The 21,143-nt window shown below is 40.6% G+C and overlaps 1 protein-coding gene across 2 annotated transcripts in view; it reads right to left on the minus strand.

Moving 5' to 3' along the window:
- Positions 1 to 21,143, minus strand: part of ARFGEF1 (ARF guanine nucleotide exchange factor 1) — a 75,284-nt gene that overhangs the window by 45,245 nt on the left and 8,896 nt on the right. For both annotated transcript variants that reach the window (XM_081204300.1, XM_081204299.1), the window contains exon 2: positions 5,188 to 5,218. In XM_081204300.1, the coding sequence (XP_081060426.1) occupies positions 5,188 to 5,218 (31 nt within the window). The remainder of the gene's footprint in view (positions 1 to 5,187; positions 5,219 to 21,143) is intronic.

The raw sequence follows: 21,143 nt of genomic DNA on the forward strand, positions 1-21,143 counted from the left end.
TGGCTTAAAGCAGGATCTCAAGTTGCAGCAGTAGTCAGTAAATCTCAGCCTGCAGTGAATAACAAAGCTATACATGACAACTGTGTGCACTTATTGCATAGGAAAATGGGGCATGCTTGCTGGAAAAGTGTACTAAAAATGTCTGAATTGGCTGATGGGGGTAATTTAAAGAGTTGTAACAAGTACCTTGATTGTAATGTTTGTAAAAAGGTTAAAACCCACAGAGTCTCTTACCCCAGAAGCGACAGAGTTAGTGAGGCACCGCTACAGCTGGTTCACATGGACGTAATTGGTCCATTTGCTGTAAGCAGGGGTGGATCGCGTTTTTCACTAACAATTGTGGATGACGCCACACGTTATTCTTGGGTTTTTCCCATGAAGAATAAGGGTGACGTGTTCACTAAGTTTAAAGGCTGGGTGGCATCTGTGGAAAGATTTCTGTCTGTTAAACTCAAAAGGATTCAGACGGACAGAGGTGGCGAATTTATGTCAAATGCCTTTAAAGATTGGTTACAAAAGCGTGGCATTGGGCATAGAAAAACGAACGTTTTTTCCCCTGAGGAGAATGGCGTTGCAGAGCGAAAAAACAGATCCTTACAAGATATGATGTTTGCCATGCTTGATGATGCTGATTTGCCCATGTCTTATTGGGGGGAGAGCATGCTCACCGCGTGTTATCTCCAAAATAGGCTCTTTCATCAAACAATAGGTACAACCCCGTACTTCAAATTGTTTCAGAAAAAACCTAAAATTGACCATTTGCATGTGTTTGGATCAAAAGCCTGGGTATTAATTCCGAAGCAAATGAGAAAGAAGGGAGATCCTAAGACCAAACAATTAGTGTTTGTGGGTTACCAGGAGCTGGGGAAAGGTTTTCGCTTTGCTGAAGGGACAAATGGCATTGTGATCTCCAGGAATGCCAGTTTTTGTGAACATAGTGGCTGGGAGAGACTACATGCCAATACTGAGGTTTGGTTTGAGCCTTCCCAGGAGCTTCATGACTCTGAAAGTAGACACAGAGAATCAGAGTCTGAGGGGGAGGAAAGTTCAGACAAGAGCTCTCAAGAAAGTGGAAGACCAGTTGCTAAGCAACAAAAGAGAGGTCGTAGTTCTGAGGAGGAAAGTGGGTCAGAAGAAAAAATTTTCTCCCAGAAGATCTAAAAGACAAAATAAAGGAGTGCCTCCAGTGCGTTTTTCTCCTGATACTGCAAATGTGTTTAGTGTAAGTGCAGAACCCAAGAGTTTTCAGGAGGTGTTAAAGTTACCAAAAGAGGAGGCAGAGCGCTGGAAACAGGCAATGGAGGAAGAGATGTCCTCTCTGAATGAGCACAAGGTTTTTACACCAGTAGCAGCGCCTGAGGGAGCAAAGATTGTAGGCTGCAGGTGGGTGTACAAACTTAAACCTCTGGTGACAGGAGAGTACAAATACAAAGCTCGTTTAGTTGCTCAAGGATACTCTCAGAGGCCTGGAAAAGATTATGACGAGACTTTTTCCCCTACTGCTAAGGGGGACAGTGTAAGGCTGATTCTAACGCTTGGAGCAAAGAGAAAACTCCTGTTAAACCATTTTGACATTCAGACTGCATATTTACATGCATCAATATCAGAAGACCTGTATCTAGCCGAACCGCCTGGTTATGAGACAGGTTCCAATAGAGTGTTAAAATTAAACAAAGCTCTATATGGTCTCAAACAGGCTGCAAGATCTTGGAACAAATGTTTCCATGAAGCCTTAGTGTCATTTGGTTTCAAGCAGAGTACAGCTGACAATTGTGTTTATGTACGTGGTACAGGCAGTGATCAAGAATTTTGTCTGATTTATGTAGATGATGTATTGTATGCCTGCAAAACAGATAAACAAACTAAAAGGTTTGCCAAGCAATTGTCCAGTAAGTTCAAAGTGAAGGACTTAGGCCCGGTTAGGACATATCTAGGGTTGGAAGTGTGCTGGGCCCAAGATGGCAGCTGCCTAATTAGTCAGCAGAACAAAGTTAAACAACTACTGACTACATACAGGATGCAGGATTGCAAAGGGGCAGCGGTGCCTATGGATCCAGGTTTCATAAAAACACTTCACGTAGATGAGAGTCCTGAATTTGAACATCCTGATGTATATCATTCTGTAATTGGAAGTTTATTGTATATAGCACAGTGGTCCAGACCTGATATTAGCTATGCAGTAGGCATATTAAGTAGATTGGTCTCAAAACCCACACTAAATGCCTGGAAAGGGGTAAAACAAGTTCTGAGATATCTCAAACAGACAATTGGCTATATGTTACAATTAAATTCTTCAGAGGATGAAATGTTGAGTTGCTACTGTGATAGTGACTGGGGAAATTTGCCGGATAGAAAGTCTGTCACAGGACTAGTCATAATGGTCGGTGGAGCTTTAATCAGCTGGCGGTCACGCAAGCAAGACGTTGTAAGTGTGTCTTCAACGGAATCAGAGTATGCCGCATTGAGTGAATTGTGCAACGAGGTGATTTATTTCAAGCATTTGTTGGCAGATTTAAATGTAAATTGTGGAGAACCAGTACAAGTTTACATTGATAATCAAGCTTGTATAACTTTAAGTAAAACAGAGGGTTTCAAATCGCGTTCCAAACATATCTCTGTAAAATACCAAAATGTACGTTGCTGTGTACAAGACAATGTAATCACCTGTACTTATGTGTCAAGTGAAGAAAATGTAGCAGATGTGTTAACTAAACCATTGGCAAAGATAAAGAACAAGCGAATGTGCAAGGGTTTAGGTTTGCTGGAAAAATGATCTCCTACATAGGTGTATTTGGAGTTAATTGTTCAGCAGAATCTGTGAGGGGGTGTTCAGTTTCTGTTTCAGTTTCTGTTAATTGGTTCTCGTGGGAAACTTGCAGATTCTAGCTTCACCAATTAACTCAAGCTGGTGTCAATTTACTCTTGGCAGAAAGCCCAGGTCTGCTTGACCTAGAAACTACTCACTCTGATTGGTTAACGAGCAGCACTCAACTCTGTTATCTAGGGATTGCTAGCACAGTTTGGTGTGAGGTGTGTTAGGAGTTAGAAGTGCTGTGTATGGTTATGAGAGAGAGAGAGAAAGAAAGAAAGGAGGGTTTATTTTGCTTTTATTTGTATGCAGAAACTCTGCTGGTTTTATTTTTCCTTTTAATAAATCCTGTAAATAGTTATTCTGAGTCTAGCTGACTAGTCATTACTGCCGCAACTAGCTTCTTCGCTGTGCAGGAAAACTCTGCTACGTTTGGGCTAAAGCCAATAGGGCTATGCCTGACACTCCAAAGTTCCATGATGTTTCTTAAGAGCTAGGATTTAAAAAGATGTGTACCATCATTTACTTGTGCAGGAACATGTAACGGCATCCAGTTGGTTTTTTCCAATTCATTTGATCATGATCCGAGACAATGATGATTGCCCTCCAGTAAATTAGGACTAACCGCTTTTCAGTATTTAAGTAATGATTTCATGACAGGTAAGGTTGGATTTTGCATACAAAATCCAACTATCTTTTATTGATGGAAGGCTTTTGCATCCCTCCTAAGAACAAACATATATATTGCAAGACTATTTCAGTACCTAACTTAGGATATCCATCCACTTAATTGTGCAATGAGACTTCCCCTCTCTCCTATAAACCCCATGATTCTCTAAATGCACTGTGGGGGTTTCCCAACCCTCTGGAGCACATGGGGGGGGAGGAGGGAAGAAAGGAAGGAGAAGTTCACATGACGCTGGATGTAAACTTTCATGCTTTTTCTACAATTTTTGGGTGAAATTTATCAATTCCGTATTAAGGTGGCACCCCACTCCCTCATTAACAACTTCAATTTATGGATTTGAAGCACTTTTTTCAATATTAGTAGGAGTGTAGTTCCTTTCTATGGTAACCAATAATCCGACTTGTGACATGGTATTTACAAATACCATGGCATTAGTGGTATTGTAAATACTGCTATAGCATGTGTCTTCACTCTGTTCCTGTACATACTGTTCTTTAACAAGCTTGGAAAGAGAGGCTATATATTAACACTGCTGTCATTTTACAGTAAGGAATATCTATATGGGTTGGAACGTATCCAGTTTAGTTTTCTAACTACATATTTCACTGTTATACCTGTTAGATCATCATTATATACTGCCTCTGGACCACTGCTAGGAGGCATTTTGGTTCAGTTTATACATCCTGTGTGTTTATATCGAATGTTACTTTGCGATTTAAAAATTGTTTCCTTAATTGCTATGCTTGTTAACATTTGGGTAAGGATTTCATTTTGTACCTTCATGCTTTAGAACCTTGTGACATGAGTATCTTTTTAGTTCTTTGCCGTTTCCCTTTATATGTGCTCCTTTACCATGTTTCATTTGCAGGGGATTGGGAAGACTGTTTTATAGACTTGCAATTAAAGTTTTAATCCAATCTCCATCTGAAAAGTAACAATTTTGTTTAGGGCTTGCTTGCTTTTTAAAATTTGAAAGAGCTACAATGTTCCCTTCATACTGGGTGCCTATAGGGAGGTCCTGTGTCAGAAGGACAAATGTGATGAGATCAAGTTTTCCATCTCAAAACTGTTCTGAAGCCATGAAATGTCTAACAAAGCATGAAAAACCTGTTTCTCACAAAGGATGCTAATACTCTTAATTATTCTTAACAACATGCTGACATACTTTACACGTTTTCCAAGTGTAAACTGAAGTCAGAGTGATTAGCAAGAAAGTGCTCTGAAAATTAATTTGTACGCTACAAGTAAAAGTTTTTAATTTCTTCAAGTTACAGCAAGTATGCAGTGCGTTCACACTCTAGGCATGGTAACTTAGTGACAAAACATATACAGTGGTACCTCGGTTTAAGAACAGTCCAGTTTAAGAACGATTTGGTTTACAATCTCCGCTAAACCAGAAATAGTGTCCTGGTTTGAGAATTTTATCTCTGTCTAAGAACGGGATCCGAATGGTGGAAAGGCACCGACGGCGGGAGGCCTCATTAGGGAAAGCGCACCTCGGTTTAAGAACAGTTTCGGTTTAAGAACGGACTTCCGGAACGGATTAAGTTCGTAAACCGAGGTCCCACTATAGTTCATAAAACTCCACCCCCCCAAAAAAAGGTACAATGACAACTGACTTCATCTCTGTACAAATGATGCTAAATGTATTTTCAGAGCAATTAATCATGATTAATAAAGAAAAAAGTACCTTTGTTTTCCAGTTTCTGCTTTTATTTCCTCTGGAGAAAAAAAGGAAATAAAAACCTGTTTTACAAACATTACAGCAACACTAACATAAATAAACTAACATTAAATTACATTAAACTAAAATTTATAAACATTTATAAATATCGTTCTACATTTCCAGTGCTGCTCAACTGCCAAAGAACACATTAGGATTACATTACTATATACACACATGCATATACCACAGTATGATTCAGCCCACTTCAATCACAATTTAAAATTAAATTATGAATATGTCTCAAGATAAACTGAAAAAGAATGTCTTCCTGCTTACAAGCAAGCATCAAATGTAGACTGAACCCTGAAAACCCATAAACATTCATGGACAAGATGTAAAACAATTTGTATTATGTGCTTTTGAAAGAAAAAAATCCTTAAGAAATCTTGTTCAGAAGGTGAATAAGTAGGCAAGACTTCTCTCCCAACCCTCCAGGCACAACTGTTTTCCAGTCTGAAATTATGTAATTTATACTGCATTACACAACAACATTACTGAAGAGGACAAATAGCGACACACATGTGTATAAACACACCCCATACAGATCTCACCATTGCCATAAGCAGACATTATACTGGGAAGTTTGAAGTAATTTTAATCTATTCACAACAGGCTAGCTAGAAAATATATTCACAATAGAACATTTATTCATAACAGGCATGAACATCGGTTTATTGCCAATTTCTTTGGAATTATAACTGAATTTTATGTAGACTTCCTAGATTATAATAGAAAACTCCCCCAACCGTGCCACCAAAATAGCTGTTCAAATTGCCAAATATTTCTATTTTTCTTCTAATTTTTTATAAATATATACTTTTATAAATATATATACTTCAGGCCTGGGGAAAACTGCAGCTCTTCAGACCTCTTTTCTATCTTGCCCTTGGGATTTTCCCCAGGCCACTCCTCTCACCAGGCCTATTTCATACCACTGAGTGTTTTCGCCTGGCTGGTATGTGTCCTTGAACCTCGGGTAACGCCTGATGGTTGTCTGGATGAAGGATGGATAGTGGTGAGTGTGTGCGGAAATTAGCCTGCTGTACATTGGTAAAATTCACTTTCGGTCCTTCGCTCATTTTATTTCTGGCCCTGCCCATCAATGGCAAGCAGTCCCCGGAAGACTGCCCAGGTGAGAACGCAACCCCTCTATTTGAGAAACCTTCCTCACTCTTGTTTTATGCCAAATAAGTTATGCTTTATCTCAGGCATGTCCAAAGTCCGTTGCGGGGGCCTAATCTGGCCTGCTGGTTGGTTTAATCCTGCCCCTGTAGCAGTTTATTTCCTGCAAAGGTCATCAACTTTGGTTGGCTCTTTGGTCAGCCCTCACAGCCCTTCACTTAATCAAATCTGGCCCTCCTTGAAAAAAGTTTGGACACCACTGCTTTATCTGCTCAAATGCAAAATTTGCAAATAATCCTTCCTGTGGGTTGGATCCAGACATGCCCTTTTATAAGTCAGCTCCACGAAGGTACCCTTGCCAGAGTGAGACTTACTCCTGCGGGCGACCTCACAAATTTGATACCAATAAACAAGGGAGTGCGCCAAGGATGTATATTGGCTCCCTGCCTATTCAATCTATTCATCAGCGACATGCGAGCACCCCTAGTCAACGCATCTCCAAGTACACACGCGCCTAGACTAGCGGATTACCGCTGTCCACTGCTTTTATATACGGATGACGCGGTAATTCTATCTTATACACGTGTTGGACTAACCAGAGCTCTGAAGATCTTTGCCACGTATTGTCAACTCAACCAATTAACCATCAACCATGTTAAATCTAAGATTCTGATCTTCGCCAGAAGTCGGAGATTATACGAATGGAAGCTTGGTGGAGCAAAAATAGAGCAAGTCCTAAAATTTCAATACCTAGGAGTTATTTTTCAATACAATTTGGGGTGGAAAGCACAAATTCAACACCTACTTAACAAGGCCAAAACTCTGTCATATGCGCTCCTCCGATTTTTCTTTTCGGATGGAGCTTTGCATGTTCCCTCGGCCCTAAAGGTGTTCAAGGCAAAAGTGGTTACCGTGCTTGCTTATGCTGCCCCGCTCTGGGCCGTGATGACAGACCTTGCTCCTCTTGAGACTCTGCAAAACCAATTCCTACGTCGGCTCCTAATGCTCCCCCTGTGCATAAGCAACGCAGCCATGCGACTAGAATTGAAGATCGCATCCTTAGAAACTTGCCTGTGGAAGCAAGTCTTCAATTATTGGTTATCATTGTGGCATAGATTACCAGACCATTACCTTGTCCAATGCTTATGGCGAGATGAATTCTCCAGCCTTTGGACTAGTAGAATTCATGCCAAACTCCTGAGTTATGGAATCTCTCCCTTAGATTCCCTAAAATTAGATCAAATCACTGCTCAAAGACTGATCCGCCAAAGACTGGATGACATCGATTTACAGCGAAATTATACGCTGGGGGGAGGTGTTTGTTCGCCCCAGAACATTGGTATCACTTTAACTTACTGCGTCCCATCATACCTCTCCTCTCTTTCGACTGTTGCCCATAGGCTGGCCTTCACCAAAGCGAGGTTTAACGTTTTTCCCTCCAATGTCCTGAGACATAGATTCTCAAAGGGCCAAGCCTCCGCCATGTGCGAATGTGATAAGGAGACGCCGGAGACGCTTCAGCATATTATGTTCACTTGCCCCTTATTCAATGTGCCACGGGCAAATTTGTTGGGATCAATCATACAGAAACTAGAGGGTACCCCACCAAAATTCCACCTTGCCCAAATCTTGCAGGATAAGGATACCCATACGACCCTGAAAGTGGCTAGGTTTCTGGTCGCTGTCCTTACCCAAAAGCGTTGCCAAGGAGCACCACAAGCTATTTAAGGCGTAGTATGCCATTCCATCTTATACTATTTTATTGTTATAGTAGTGTTTTAGCGGCTGTTTTTTCCCACGTGCACAAGCTGTTATCTATGTCTTGTTTTTATCTGTATGGGCCTACGGCCGTAATAAAATTATTATTATAAAATTATTATTATCATGCCCTTTCTGTTTATGAAAAGTGCTCTGATCCAGCTAAGGTTCCCACTCAAGGAAGGGGCTGAGAATTTTTAGCTGATTTTTTCTTCCCTCTGTAGAACCCCAGTTCACCATGCCTTCTGTTCCAGAAGGCCCAATAACCATCTAAAAAACCTTTCAGAGGGCATGGGGGTAGGAGGGTTCAGCAAATATTACCACTTTCTCCTGCAGGACATTCCACGAGCAGAATTCTGCTCGTGGGAAATCTCTGGATTAAACCTCCTAACAAATCAACCCTTTTGTTTTTAAAGAACCCTAGAGATTCAGTCCTCTTTGTACTTTATACACAGACAGCCCAAAATTCTAGTTGTAGTATGGTTTATATAAACCATTTTAAAATGCAATTCTCAAAGCACAAAGATCCTCTACTCTAAAAATATTCCAAGTTTCAGAATTTACTTTCAGAATTCCCTCCATTTCCAAAGATGGAACATCAGCTATGTCATTTTTACTGTTAATTTCATGCTCAGGAGCATTATATGATTAACTGCCAAGGGAATGCAGACGGAGAACACAATAAGACAAAGGCCCAGATTTGTTCTTCAATTAAATGTCAAATTTCTTAGATCTTTAATAAGCTTCCATCACAAAAACCAATCATACTTTATGGCCTGGTTCACCTGATGGAAATGATGACAGTGATGTAAATGAATTTGACACAGAATAAATCCTTTCAAAACTACAGTCAAACGTAGTTTAAAAAGTCAGCCGTATCAGAGCTTGTTAACTGGAACTCCTGTACAGATTGCAGGGACTCTAGCCTAGCAAGCTACTTAGGACTATGAGCACCCCAGCATTAGAACTTTCTCTGAGAATGAACGGAAGAGAATAGTACTGTAGTCTATAGCAGTGGCCCCTGCAATCGGCAGGTGCCATTTAGCCTCCGGATTAGCCACCTTGGTATAGATACTAGAAGCCTGATATTCTGCCCTTGTCTAGCCAAGAGAACAGTATTTTGTGTGCCTGTGCCATTTCAAGCCATAGCTCAACTCATAGGAGAATGGAGTATTCATCCACAGCCCACTTTTACAACCAGTAACAGTCATTTTGAAAAGAAATTATGAGCTCTTCATACATGCTGATCAATAGCTTGCCACGTCTACGTTTTATCATCATTTCTGCCAGGAAGTTGAACAGATCAGTTATTTTCATCAGTTCTCAAGAAGGTCTGCCAGCTGGTGGGCAGCTGTGGGCAAGGGTGCCACAGTGTATTTCCCACTTGTGTCTCTCCTCTCTTACATTTTATTATTCACATGGGGTGGTAATATTCAGCTATGCCTTACTCAGAATAGACACACTGATATAAATAGACTTTGTGTTGCATGGTATCAAATAATTTGACAGGAAATTAAATCCAGCATACTTAAGAAATTTTAAGCATTATCCACATTGAATACACTGACCAAGGTAAAATAATCAACTAATGTCAGGAAAAATGTTTATCTGTTTATGCAAAAACAGAGGCACACAAGCTAGGCCAGACTTCATACCAGATGACAACCAGCTATGCTTTTTCTGTCTGAAGAAGTATTCAAGATCTCCCATTTGCAACTAATAATCAACTAGCAACAAGTCTTCAAATGGATTTAGGTCACACTTCAAAGTAGCACTCCATTCTTTTTGTAAGAAAGCAACTCCCCCCCCCCCCCATTGTTCAAGAACCAAAATACAGTCCTTTGAGATCAAACTGACCATTTCTTCTGCTAGTCAAAATATTTCATTTGCCAAAACTTCCTTAACTATAATAGTCCAACATCACAGTCAAATGTGTTTATCTTTACCATGTTTTTTGCATTGTGAAATTCTTTGTGAACTAGTGGCTCTTCAGTGTCTTCTAGAAAGGGATTGCTCAACTCTTCTAATGGAGCCAACACTGTCTTCACATCAATGTGGAAATGGCTGCATGAGTACACTCCAAAATACCTGATTTTAATCCAAACTTATTCAGAATTCTAGAGATCCCAGCCCCAGTCTTAACAGTGGCATTCATCTGCTTGTGAGGAAGACTGAACAGAATCAATGAGAATGAATGGCAGTGTGTTTGAAAAAACAAAGAAGTCCTTGCAGAACTACTGCAGACTTCTGGATTCTCTGTGCTCAGACACATCATGGCATAAACTTGGCAGTGACACATCAACCAGAAAGCATAACCATGTGATAATCAACCATGTGATAATTCCAGCATTGCAGGGGGTTGGGCTAGACGACCCTTGTAGTCCCATCCAACTCTATATGTTTCAACTCTATGGTTGGAAAATACCTTGAAAATTTGACAAGAACACATAATATTACCTCATAATACCAGACAAATTCAAAGATGACAAGGCCATCAATGCCTACTAGTCATGATGACTGTGTTTTATCTGAGGCAGTATGTCTCTGAATACTAGTTGCTTGGCGTCACAAATGGAGACAGCACTGTTGCACTCAGATCCTGCTTGTGGACTTCCAAAAGGCATCTAGCTGCCCACTGGCAAGACCAGGATGCTGGACTAAATGGAACTTTGGCTTCACAGTGGAACCTCAGGTTACGTACAGTACTGTCCTCCTTACAAACGCTTCAGGTAACAAGCTCCGCTAACCTGGAAATAGGTGCTCCTGGTTGAGAACTTTGCCCCGGGATGCGAGCGGAAGTTGTGCTCCGGTGGCGCGGCGGCAGCGGGAGGCCCCGTTAGTGAAAGCATGCCTCAGGTTAAGAACAGTTTCATGTTAAGAACGGACCTCCAGAACGAATTAAGTTTGCAACCGGAAGTACCACTGTATCCAGCAAGGCTTTTCTTATGCTCTTATGTTCCTCATCACGAATAAACAAACTTTGACTGAGCTTGCTAGTCAACCCAAATTTTGTTGCCAGTATCTCCCTCCAAGGAGGAGGATCTTGGCCCTGATGTACATCTCTGAAACACAGCATGAGGTTAGAAGAAAGTATCTTGTTCCTCACTCCACTTTTAAACTCAGAGCTGAGAAATGGAGGCACAAAACAATCCTTCAAACAACACAGCACAGGATGGGGACAGAGGTTTGCTCTGCCTTGGCATCTGGTAAGTGCTCCAAAGTGCATGTCAAGCACAAAGGCAAACCCATATTTCAGCGAAGAAAGAGGGGGGAAATGCATACAATGCATACAATACTAGTTTGAAGACACACGGCTTAGGTCATTAAATCCAACTCTTCATTTAGCTTTAGTTTGTTCTATATTCCAGATTTTTTTTTGGGGGGGGGTCAGATCGTACAGATTACTTCAGTATACCAACTTGCTGGCAGCTACATACAACTAAATTGCTTATTCCTGTTTAATTTCAGGAAAACAGAAGCATTTAATTGCAAAAATAATCTGTTGCTGAAAATTAAATGTGAAGTAGAATAAAAAAGATGCAGGCTAAACTCACTTTGACTAACTCCAGTAATCTGACATAGCATTATGCACTTCACCTTCAGTATAAGAAACTGAGATATGAAAGCTAGGAGCTAAATGGCACTTTAAACCTAGATTATGGGCACAACAACAGAATGTCTAGGTGCGCTTTCCTTCCACTCTGCAGTTTAAATCTGAAATCTTAGGTGCAGCACTGCACCCAGAGCTCAGAAACTGCTTGCACTAATGAAATACCCTGTTGCAAAATGCATATAGAACAATGGGAGTTTCGAACACTTTTCACCTTTTCATGTGAAGCCTTTTAAAAATGACATTGGTTCACTTAAGGTTCTGGAAATCCTTTTATGCCTCATGTGACTTCCTGTGGCTTTATAATGATAACTGTCTATTTTAAAGTACTCTTCCTACTGTAGTTTAAGAATATATCTAGATATAAAACAGAATGCCCAGAATGATTCAGAGTTTTGACGGAAACCTATGAGCTCACACGTGTTAGGAACTTGGTGTTTAACAATAATATCTGTTATAATAGATCAGATTAAAGGTAATGGTAAGGTAAAGGACCCCTGGACGGTTAAGTCCAAAGGTGACTATGAGGCTCATCTCACTTTTCAGGCCAAGGGAGCTGGCGTTTGTCCACAGACAGCTTTCCGGGTCATGAGGCCAACATGACTAAACCACTTCTGGCACAACGGAACACCATGATGGAAACCAGAGTGCATGGAGACGCCGTTTACCTTTCCACTGCAGCGGTACCCATTTATCTATTTGCACTGGCGTGCTTTCAAAATGCTAGGTTGGCAGAAGCTGGGACAGAGCTCACCCCATTGCGGGGATTCAAACCACCAACCTTCCGATCAGCAAGCCCAAGAGGCTCAGTAGTTTGGACCACAGCGCCACCCGCTCACCACAATAGATCAGATTACACCTGTCCTAAAGGATCTACACCGGCTGTCTTGTTGCTACTGAGCTCAATTTAAGGTGTTGACGTGATCTATAAAGTCCTACATGGTCTAGAAACCAAGTATCTTCAGGACCACAACCACAATTTCCAGCCAGCCTGTGCCTTAAATTCTTCAGGAGAGACCACTTCATAATTCTGTTGATATCCAGAGTTAGAGGGACAGTGGCAAAGAGCCATGTTTCTTATGGCACCACAAATGTGGAATTCCTTTCTCACAGAGCTTCAGTTGCACTCAACATAATTTCCTTTTAGATGTTAGCTCCAGATGTGTTTGTTTTCTCAGGTACATGAAGTGGGTTGAGAACTGAAATGCCACTGCATTTTCTAATTTTGATTCTTTTCTACTTCACTTTTGGAATATATTTGTTTTATATTGTTGGTTATATGGTTATATGGGTTTTTGTATAGATTTGTAAAATTAAAATTAAAAGACGCCTGCTTCTTGGGAGAAAGGCGATGGCAAACCTAGACAGCATCTTAAAAAGCAGAGACATCACCTTGCCAACAAAGGTCCGTATAGTTAAAGCCATGGTTTTCCCAGTAGTGATGTATGGAAGTGAGAGTGGGACCATAAAGAAGGCTGATCGCCGAAGAATTGATGCTTTTGAATTATGGTGCTGGAAGAGACTCTTGAGAGTCCCATGGACTGCAAGAAGATCAAACCTATCCATTCTGAAGGAAATCAGCCCTGAGTGCTCACTGGAAGGACAGATTGTGAAGCTGAGGCTCCAATACTTTGGCCACATCATGAGAAGAGAAGACTCCCTGGAAAAGACCCCGATGTTGGGAAAGATTGAGGGCACAAGGAGAAGGGGACGACAGAGGACGAGATAGTTGGACAGTGTTCTTGAAGCTACAAACATGAGTCTGACCAAACTGCGGGAGGCAGTGGAACACAGGAGTGCCTGGCGTGCTCTGGTCCATGGGGTCACGAAGAGTCGGACACAACTAAACAAAATAGATTTGTATATGTAATATATTGTTATGTACCATCCTGGGAAACTTTGCACTGACAGACAGAATTTAAATTAAATTAAATTAAATTATTATTATTACAACAAAAAGATATGTGGTTTGGTTGGTGTAATTTTTATTTAGGCTTGATGGACTTGTTTGCAACTAATAATAGCTTTTAAACTCCTATTCAGAATTATTTAACAAAGCATTTCTTCCTTTGTGCAACATCAACCAATTCATGCAGAGTACTGCCCAATTATATATTGGCGGCTGAATTTTATGGCTCTGGAAGTGATATTTATGGTCCTAACAGGAAATTCATAAAATTCATATCAGTGGCATTGATACTCTTGCACTGCAGGAGACTGGAATAGATGACCCTCAAGGTCTCTTCCAATTCTACAATGTCATCCTCACACATTGATTATCAGACCTCCCGACAACATTTGTGGAACCAAAAGAGACTACAGAAGCAGCAAGAAGGCCAAAGTTAAGCAGCCTTCCAGCAAAACACACAGAATATTTAATTAACAGGGAAAAACTACATAAAATTACAGCACACAGAGCATTTTACCCTCTGTGTGCCATATATTCAAGACTATGCAAGGAGCTTTCTGAGCCTGATTCACTTAACCAGACAAACTCTTTCCCCATCATGTTTTATGCATTCTCAAAGAGGTGGTCTAGCTTTCAAATAGCTTGAATTTATGGATTGCATTCAATGGCTATGGTACAACAACTGCTTATGCTGCAAGCAAGTAAGCACCAAAGATACAACAGGCATGTCATGACTTGTCATGAACATTCTTTGTAGTTCAATACTGCATTCTCATGGGTTCTCAAGGTTTCTAGGATGCAGCTCAACACTGGGATCTTAAATGTAAGAGTATGAGGATTATCCCAAATAAGTGTTTTCCATAGCATGTGTGTTCTATATATGGGAAGGGAGAAACCATGCAGCAAAACACAATTTTTCCATAATTATTCTCCAGGAAGTAATATTACAGTGTGAGAAGGAGTATTACAGTGTGATAAAGAACAAGTTTTACAACAAAGGCCATAGGATAAAAATGCTCAAACCTGCTGTGCAGGAAAGACAACTAGAGAAATAACCTGGTGTAAACAGACACTGAGCTAACCACAAAGAATGTCATTTGTTGTGCAAAAAATAGGGCCAGAAAGTTAGACTAAAGTGCATTTCTTTATTGTTATTTTAGAATTGGGACCAAGCAAACATTTCCCCAAAGTTAAGAAAACTGACCTGGACACAAAGCACCATGCAGAACATAAGGATTTTTCAGCCCCTTGCACTCCATGAAAAACCATTTCTGTGGGTTAGGAGAATGGTGACTAAAAGGCATAGTAGGCTGTGGGGTTAGAGAATCAGTGGAAACTCTTCCCCTCATACATGGAGCACTTTGGATCTAAGCCTGTGGCATTTACTTTGCAATTCAAAAAACTATGAAAGAAGAGAAATGTCATGTCTAACCTTTATCTACGATAAACAGCATCTCTTCAATTCCTAACGTTAGTATCAAAGACAACCTTGCAAGGTTTCCAGGAGTGGTCATCCTTCTCCTGCCCTACTCCCCTAATTACATTTTCTTCTGCCACCCATAATACAGAGCTTTTCTCTACCTCCTGACCCCAAGAAGAGAAAGGAACCCCTACAGTATTATGTTTCCCAAGCTGAGCCCTGGACTATGGCGGCTTCCAGTAGCCACAGATTGTTGAGTATCAGTTAGAAAAGCAGACTTGAAAATGAGATGGTGGCTGAATGAAAGGAGGTTGTGGCTGGTTGGCTAGAACCCTGAACAAGAGTACTCCAGTTAGGAAAGAATATCCTGAAACATTTTGTTGAAGTACCCCCCAGGTCTTTACTGATGATAGCAAAGAGTATTCTGTAGATCCATGAAAACTTCCAGAAAACTCACTGTTTTCGCTACTATCTAGTCAAAGTAACCTATTATTCTATCCACATTTCTTTTCCCATCCAGGCAGCTCCTACTACAACACCTATGCAGCAGCACAAGTCAACCTTAGGTCCAGTTCTCACTAAGGTAGTAAATCTGTTTGAACTGTACCACTGCACATTATAGTGCAGCCTAAATACAGAAAACTAGCACCTCAATGAGACTAGGCTTTGCATGCTAAATTTCATTTCTGAAGAACAAGCATGAGGAAAAGGATAAAAAGAGCCAAAAGAAAGCTAGTATGTGAAAACACAGCAACCTTTTCCAGCAGGGGGCAAGTCCAATGTCCCTCAGACCTTGTGGGGGGGCGGACTATATTTTGAAAAAAATATATGAACAAATTCCTATGCCCCACAAATAACCCAGATATGCATTTTTAATAAAAGCACACATTCTACTCATGTAAAAACACCAGGCAGGCCCCACAAATAACCCAGAGATGCATTTTAAATAAAAAGTCACATTCTACTCATGTAAAAACATGCTGATTCCCAGACCATCCGCAAGCCAGATTTAGAAGGTGATTGGGCCGAATCCGGTCCCCGGGCCTTAGTTTGCCTACCCATGTACCATGGGGCCATGCTTCGTGTACCTATCTCCTCCCAAATCCAACACTTTGCTAATTCAGAAGGAAAAAGGAAACTACCTTTCTCCCCTTACTTATGGAATGGCTTGGAACTTTCAACTCCAACCTGCTCTGTGGACCACAGCAGTTGTGACATGGGAGATATATCTCAACAGGACTCTCTTGATCAAAGCAGCTGCTACTGCCAACATTTGGCAAGATGGGTCTTGGAAGCAAGCCCTCCCAGCCCACCAACTACCGTATTTTTCGCTCTATAAGATGCACTTTTTCCCTCCTAAAAAGTAAGGGGAAATGTGTGTGTGTCTTATGGAGCGAATGCAGACTGCACAGCTATCCCAGAAGCCAGAACAGCGAGAGGGATCGCTGCGCAGCGTTCCCTCTTGCTGTTCTAGCTTCTGGCTTAGCCGCACACAGCCTCTTCAGGGCAGCGGGGAGCCTTCAGGGCAGGGGGATGAAGGCTCCCTCTGCCCTGAAGAGGCTGCGCGCGGCTATCCCAGAAGCCAGAACAGCAAGAGGGAGTGCTGCACAGCGATCCCTCTCGCTGTTCTGGCTTCTGGGATTCAGAATTTTCCCCCCTTGTTTTCCTCCTCCAAAAACTAGGTGCGTCTTATGATTTGGTGCGTCTTGTAGAGCGAAAAATACGGTAACTGAATGCCTTATTCAGTTGCAGAAACATTCCTGTAAATGTGTCAAAAGAAGAAATTCACCCAACAATGCTTTGATCCCAGTAAATTCATTGTGAGAATTCCAAATTGAGGAAGTCAGGTAAAATGTGTATCAGCAAATCTTTGATCCAATGCCTCTATCCTGCCCGCCCCATGCAATCCACAGTGATAATAAAAAGGAATTGGTGAAAAGGGTTTTCTCTCTGTGTATTTGAAATGATATGTCAGAACTCTTGTGGAAAGGTTAATGAAATGCCAGCAGCAGGCATTGGAGAAAATGGCAAAAGGCAGGTCCCTCGTGGGAAGTTCTCATGGGCACTAGTATGAGTACAAAACATGCACTGTTCCTATTCCCAATGGAGCCCAATAAATAGTACAAAGAATCAATAGGCCTTAAAAGATTAGTGCAAAACTCAGATGCTTCCTCAGCTACTCAGAATACACAAAATAACCTTCCAGTGTAAGATATTACTCAAGGTTTTAACTATATCTTCCTAAGATTTCAGCCCCACCACCCACCCCACAACTAAAACCAGCCTGGATAGGCTGATGGAGCAGAAGGGTAGGTAGGAAGGAGGTGCCTATCGTATTTGAAGCTTGGATCTCACAGACATGGGGCTTGATATTCATGGACAAACCACCTTACTATGTGAACACTGTACAGGAAGTAAGAGTTTGGCTTTGTTTTATTCAATATGCACAGTATGAACACAGCTTTCACTCACCAAGAGCACATGCAACAAGTGTGGGATGACACTTTCAATATATTACTTTATTGATGCTTGTGAAAACCTAGAGCTAGACTGAAGCTATGTCTTACTTAGAGACAAATCCAATAAGGATGGATGGGAGGGAAGTTTACTTCTTGTAGTTATTATGTAATTCTGTTTAAGTTTGATAAATCAATAAAATACACCTTTTAAAAAGATAGTTTCCCCTCACAACAACACATGGCAGAGGAATTCTCAGTTCAATATTGTCAGAATATTAAGGATAGATAATTCAACAAAGCCTTCTACCAACACTACACATGTTTACTCAGAAGAAAGTCCTTAGGACTGTAGCCTTCTGATCAGACATACAATGGATCCATCAGTATCCCTGCCCATATATATGTCATTTTGCATTTCTTAGTAATGCCATTCAAGTATTTATAAACTTTTAATGTTGATATCCCCCTCTCCTCTAACATTAATAGAGATTTAATCAATAATGGTACAGAAAAAAGTAGCATGGAAGTTTGCACTGAAGTCTTCAAATCAGAGTCTTCACACAAGTGCAAAAGGCTAATGTGTAGCTTTTAGTCCCAACTTCTAAATGAAGATTTACCAATAGGTAAAGGAAGCCTTGAAGATTGATTGTGGGAAGTGGTGTAGGAGACAATGCAAAATGAGGTAGTTTCAGGTTAAGCAGCCAGACCAACTGCTGGGTCCCAAAGTCCAAATTCGATTAGTCAGAACTGGCACTCAGAATTGTGCAGACCAGCCATAATAAACCTGCAAGCCATAGAAGCATGTTTCTACATGGCAATATTCTTTTAAGTAATTTTGCATTGTTATAAACAATATTTAACTACCTTGATTGCTGTGCTCGAAAGGCAATATATTTTTAAATAAAACAAAATTTCAAGAATCAATAAATCATATAGACTATGAAGTTTCAAGTCCCATAGGTAAAAACTTTTAAAAAGTTACTAGGCTTGATTGAACTAAGCATTTTTGTTTAAACAGAGAAAATTACATAAGCACATAACTCTGCCTCATATTAAAATCAACTGAACTTCAGCATGAGGTTTTTTGTGACCATTGTTTCAAAGCTTCAGCTCTCATTTTGCGAAAGGGATGAGGTATGGTATCTCATAATCATCATATGGAAAAAGAGCAATTCCTTCTACATTAGTGAGATACTAGAAAGTAAAAGGAACCTGTTACAGTAACAAAGAGAAGATAGCTGTCAATATATCTGCAAGTCCAATTTCAAAATAAATGAAAATCTACAAATATCAAAATCAACCTATACAACATAATTCTATACAATTTAACTCAAGTAAATGAATTCAATGGGACATACTCTTAGGTAATTGTGCAAAGAATCACAGCTTTAGTAACTAGTTTTCTCTGAGGCCAAGTGAAATCATGAATGTTATATTCATAAAAAATTACTAGTTCAGTCATCTTCCTAATGGAAATTTATCTTTTATTACATCAGCTATCACAAAAACTCATTTCTATTCCATCTTTGAACACTGAGCACTGCCGCAAATAGCGTTCTGTCTCTGCAAAGGATTCAAATTATGAGCCAAAACACACTGAGTTAGAAACTGAGATATGAAAGCTAAGAGCTAAATGGCACCTTAAACCTTGGTTATGGGCACAACAACAAAATGTCTAGGCACATCTTTTTAATAACAAGAATACAAAGTTGAAAATGAATGAACTGCAGCTAAAATACTATGTTCATTTTTCAGATAGTCTAATCCTTCCCGTGCCCACCTCCCTAATATTCTTAACAGGGTCTCTACTCCAGTCTTCAGAGAGTAGCTGGGAGTGGGGAGGCAGGAAAAGGTTCTCATTTCCTTCCACCTTGCAGTTTTAGTCTGAAATCTTAGGTGCAGTACTGCACCCAGAGATCAGAAATTACTGGTGCTAATGAAATTCCCTGTTGCAAAATGCACCTAGAACAATGGGAATTTTGAACACTGCCAAGTACATTATGTAAATTACAAATTTTGAAGAGATTTTTGAATGTGTGTCACAAATTTCAAATACTGGTGCTCAGCTGTGGAGAAAAGCTTCTTCTGCCCCTTGGTACTTATTATTTTGCTTTGTTATTATTAATGGAAAAAAACTAGATAGAAAAGCTCATCTAGTTCAGCCTCCTGTTCTCCCAGTGGCCATCCAGCTACCTATGGGAAGCCTGCAAACAGAACCCAAGCCCTACATCACTCTCCCCTCTTGCACTCACCAGCAAATGATATTCAGAAGCACATCAGCTCTGATACCAGAAATAGAAAAAAGCCTTCATGACTAGTAGCCACTGATACCATTAATTTGTATAAATCCCTTTTAAAATCATCCAACTTGGTGCCGATTCTTGGTGCCATATTGAGATGATGAATTCCATAGTTAACCATGGGCTGTGTGGTGTAGTTCTTCCTTTTGTTTGTCCTGAATCCTCTAGTTTCACTAGATGGCCTTGGTTTTCTCTCTATCCAACTTTCTCTACGCACTGCATTATGTCCCCCTTTGCTTGCCTTTTTCCAATTGAACTAAAAAGCCACAAATGCTGTAACTTTTCCCCAAAGGGGAGACCACTTGGGATATGTTATCCAGTACATAAGAGATCAGGATAGGTGACAAGCTGAAGCTGCCAAGCAGGAGACTTCAAATGCAGCTGACAGTTCCCCTTCTCCAGAGTAGAAACCTATTTTGTGATTGAAACAACCACCTCCATGAATTCTATGCAGGGCTTTGTATGGGAGTGAGGTACATTTTGGTATTGTTAAGGGTCTAAAGTACTAAATTTGCTTTATTTAGATGGGCCCTATGCTTGGGGGGGGGGGATGCCACTATAAAGCAGATAGCAGAAGTCAAAATTGTTATTTTTATGTTCACTATATTAGTGGACTCCAGCCTATCCCCTTCATTCCAAGAACTGGTGTTCACCCAAAATATATGTCTGGCTTTAAAGTGGAACAACGGCAAAAGAGACTAATGAATGCAATTGACCCTGGAACACTACAGACTTTCAATCAGCTGACATTTTGAAATCAAGAGGAAGTCTGCTAATGCTCAACTTGATTTAATGATGTTGATAAAACAAAACCTGTGTGAAATTCTATGTACAGGGAACCAGATTAACAAAGGAGAAGTCTCCCTAAGCTTTACCACCTAGGTAGTATCTCATGGCCCTATTTGCCAGAACAGATCAAACTGCTTGAAAGCTCACAGCTTCAAATTACAATATAGCAAGAGCATCTTTGAAGTAGGTTGATAGAAATTATTAGCCCATATTTTTTCCTAGTGTGACTGCAAAAGGCAGCCTTGCAAAATAAGTGACTCTGAGGCTTCTTTATATATCCTGCCTTCAGATACCCATCCAGCGCCGATGTAGTGCTGTGTTTGCATTGTAGCAGTCATCAATTTCAGTGTACTCTTTCTCCTGTCATTCTCACATCCATTTTAAGGTCCAAAGTGCAGGATGGTATACAGCTGTCATAGCACTGTGCTGCACTTCTCAAGCTGAATATTAGCAACAATGCTATTGAAGTGGCCAACTTCTGCTCATCCTCTTTTTGCTTCATTGCCAGGGACCGGGAAGGGGGTAGAGGAGTGACCATGTAGAGATCTGTGGG

Source organism: Podarcis bocagei (genome assembly GCF_964188305.1).
Source record: "Podarcis bocagei genome assembly, chromosome: 8".
In the NCBI taxonomy this organism is placed as follows: Eukaryota; Metazoa; Chordata; class Lepidosauria; order Squamata; family Lacertidae; genus Podarcis; species Podarcis bocagei.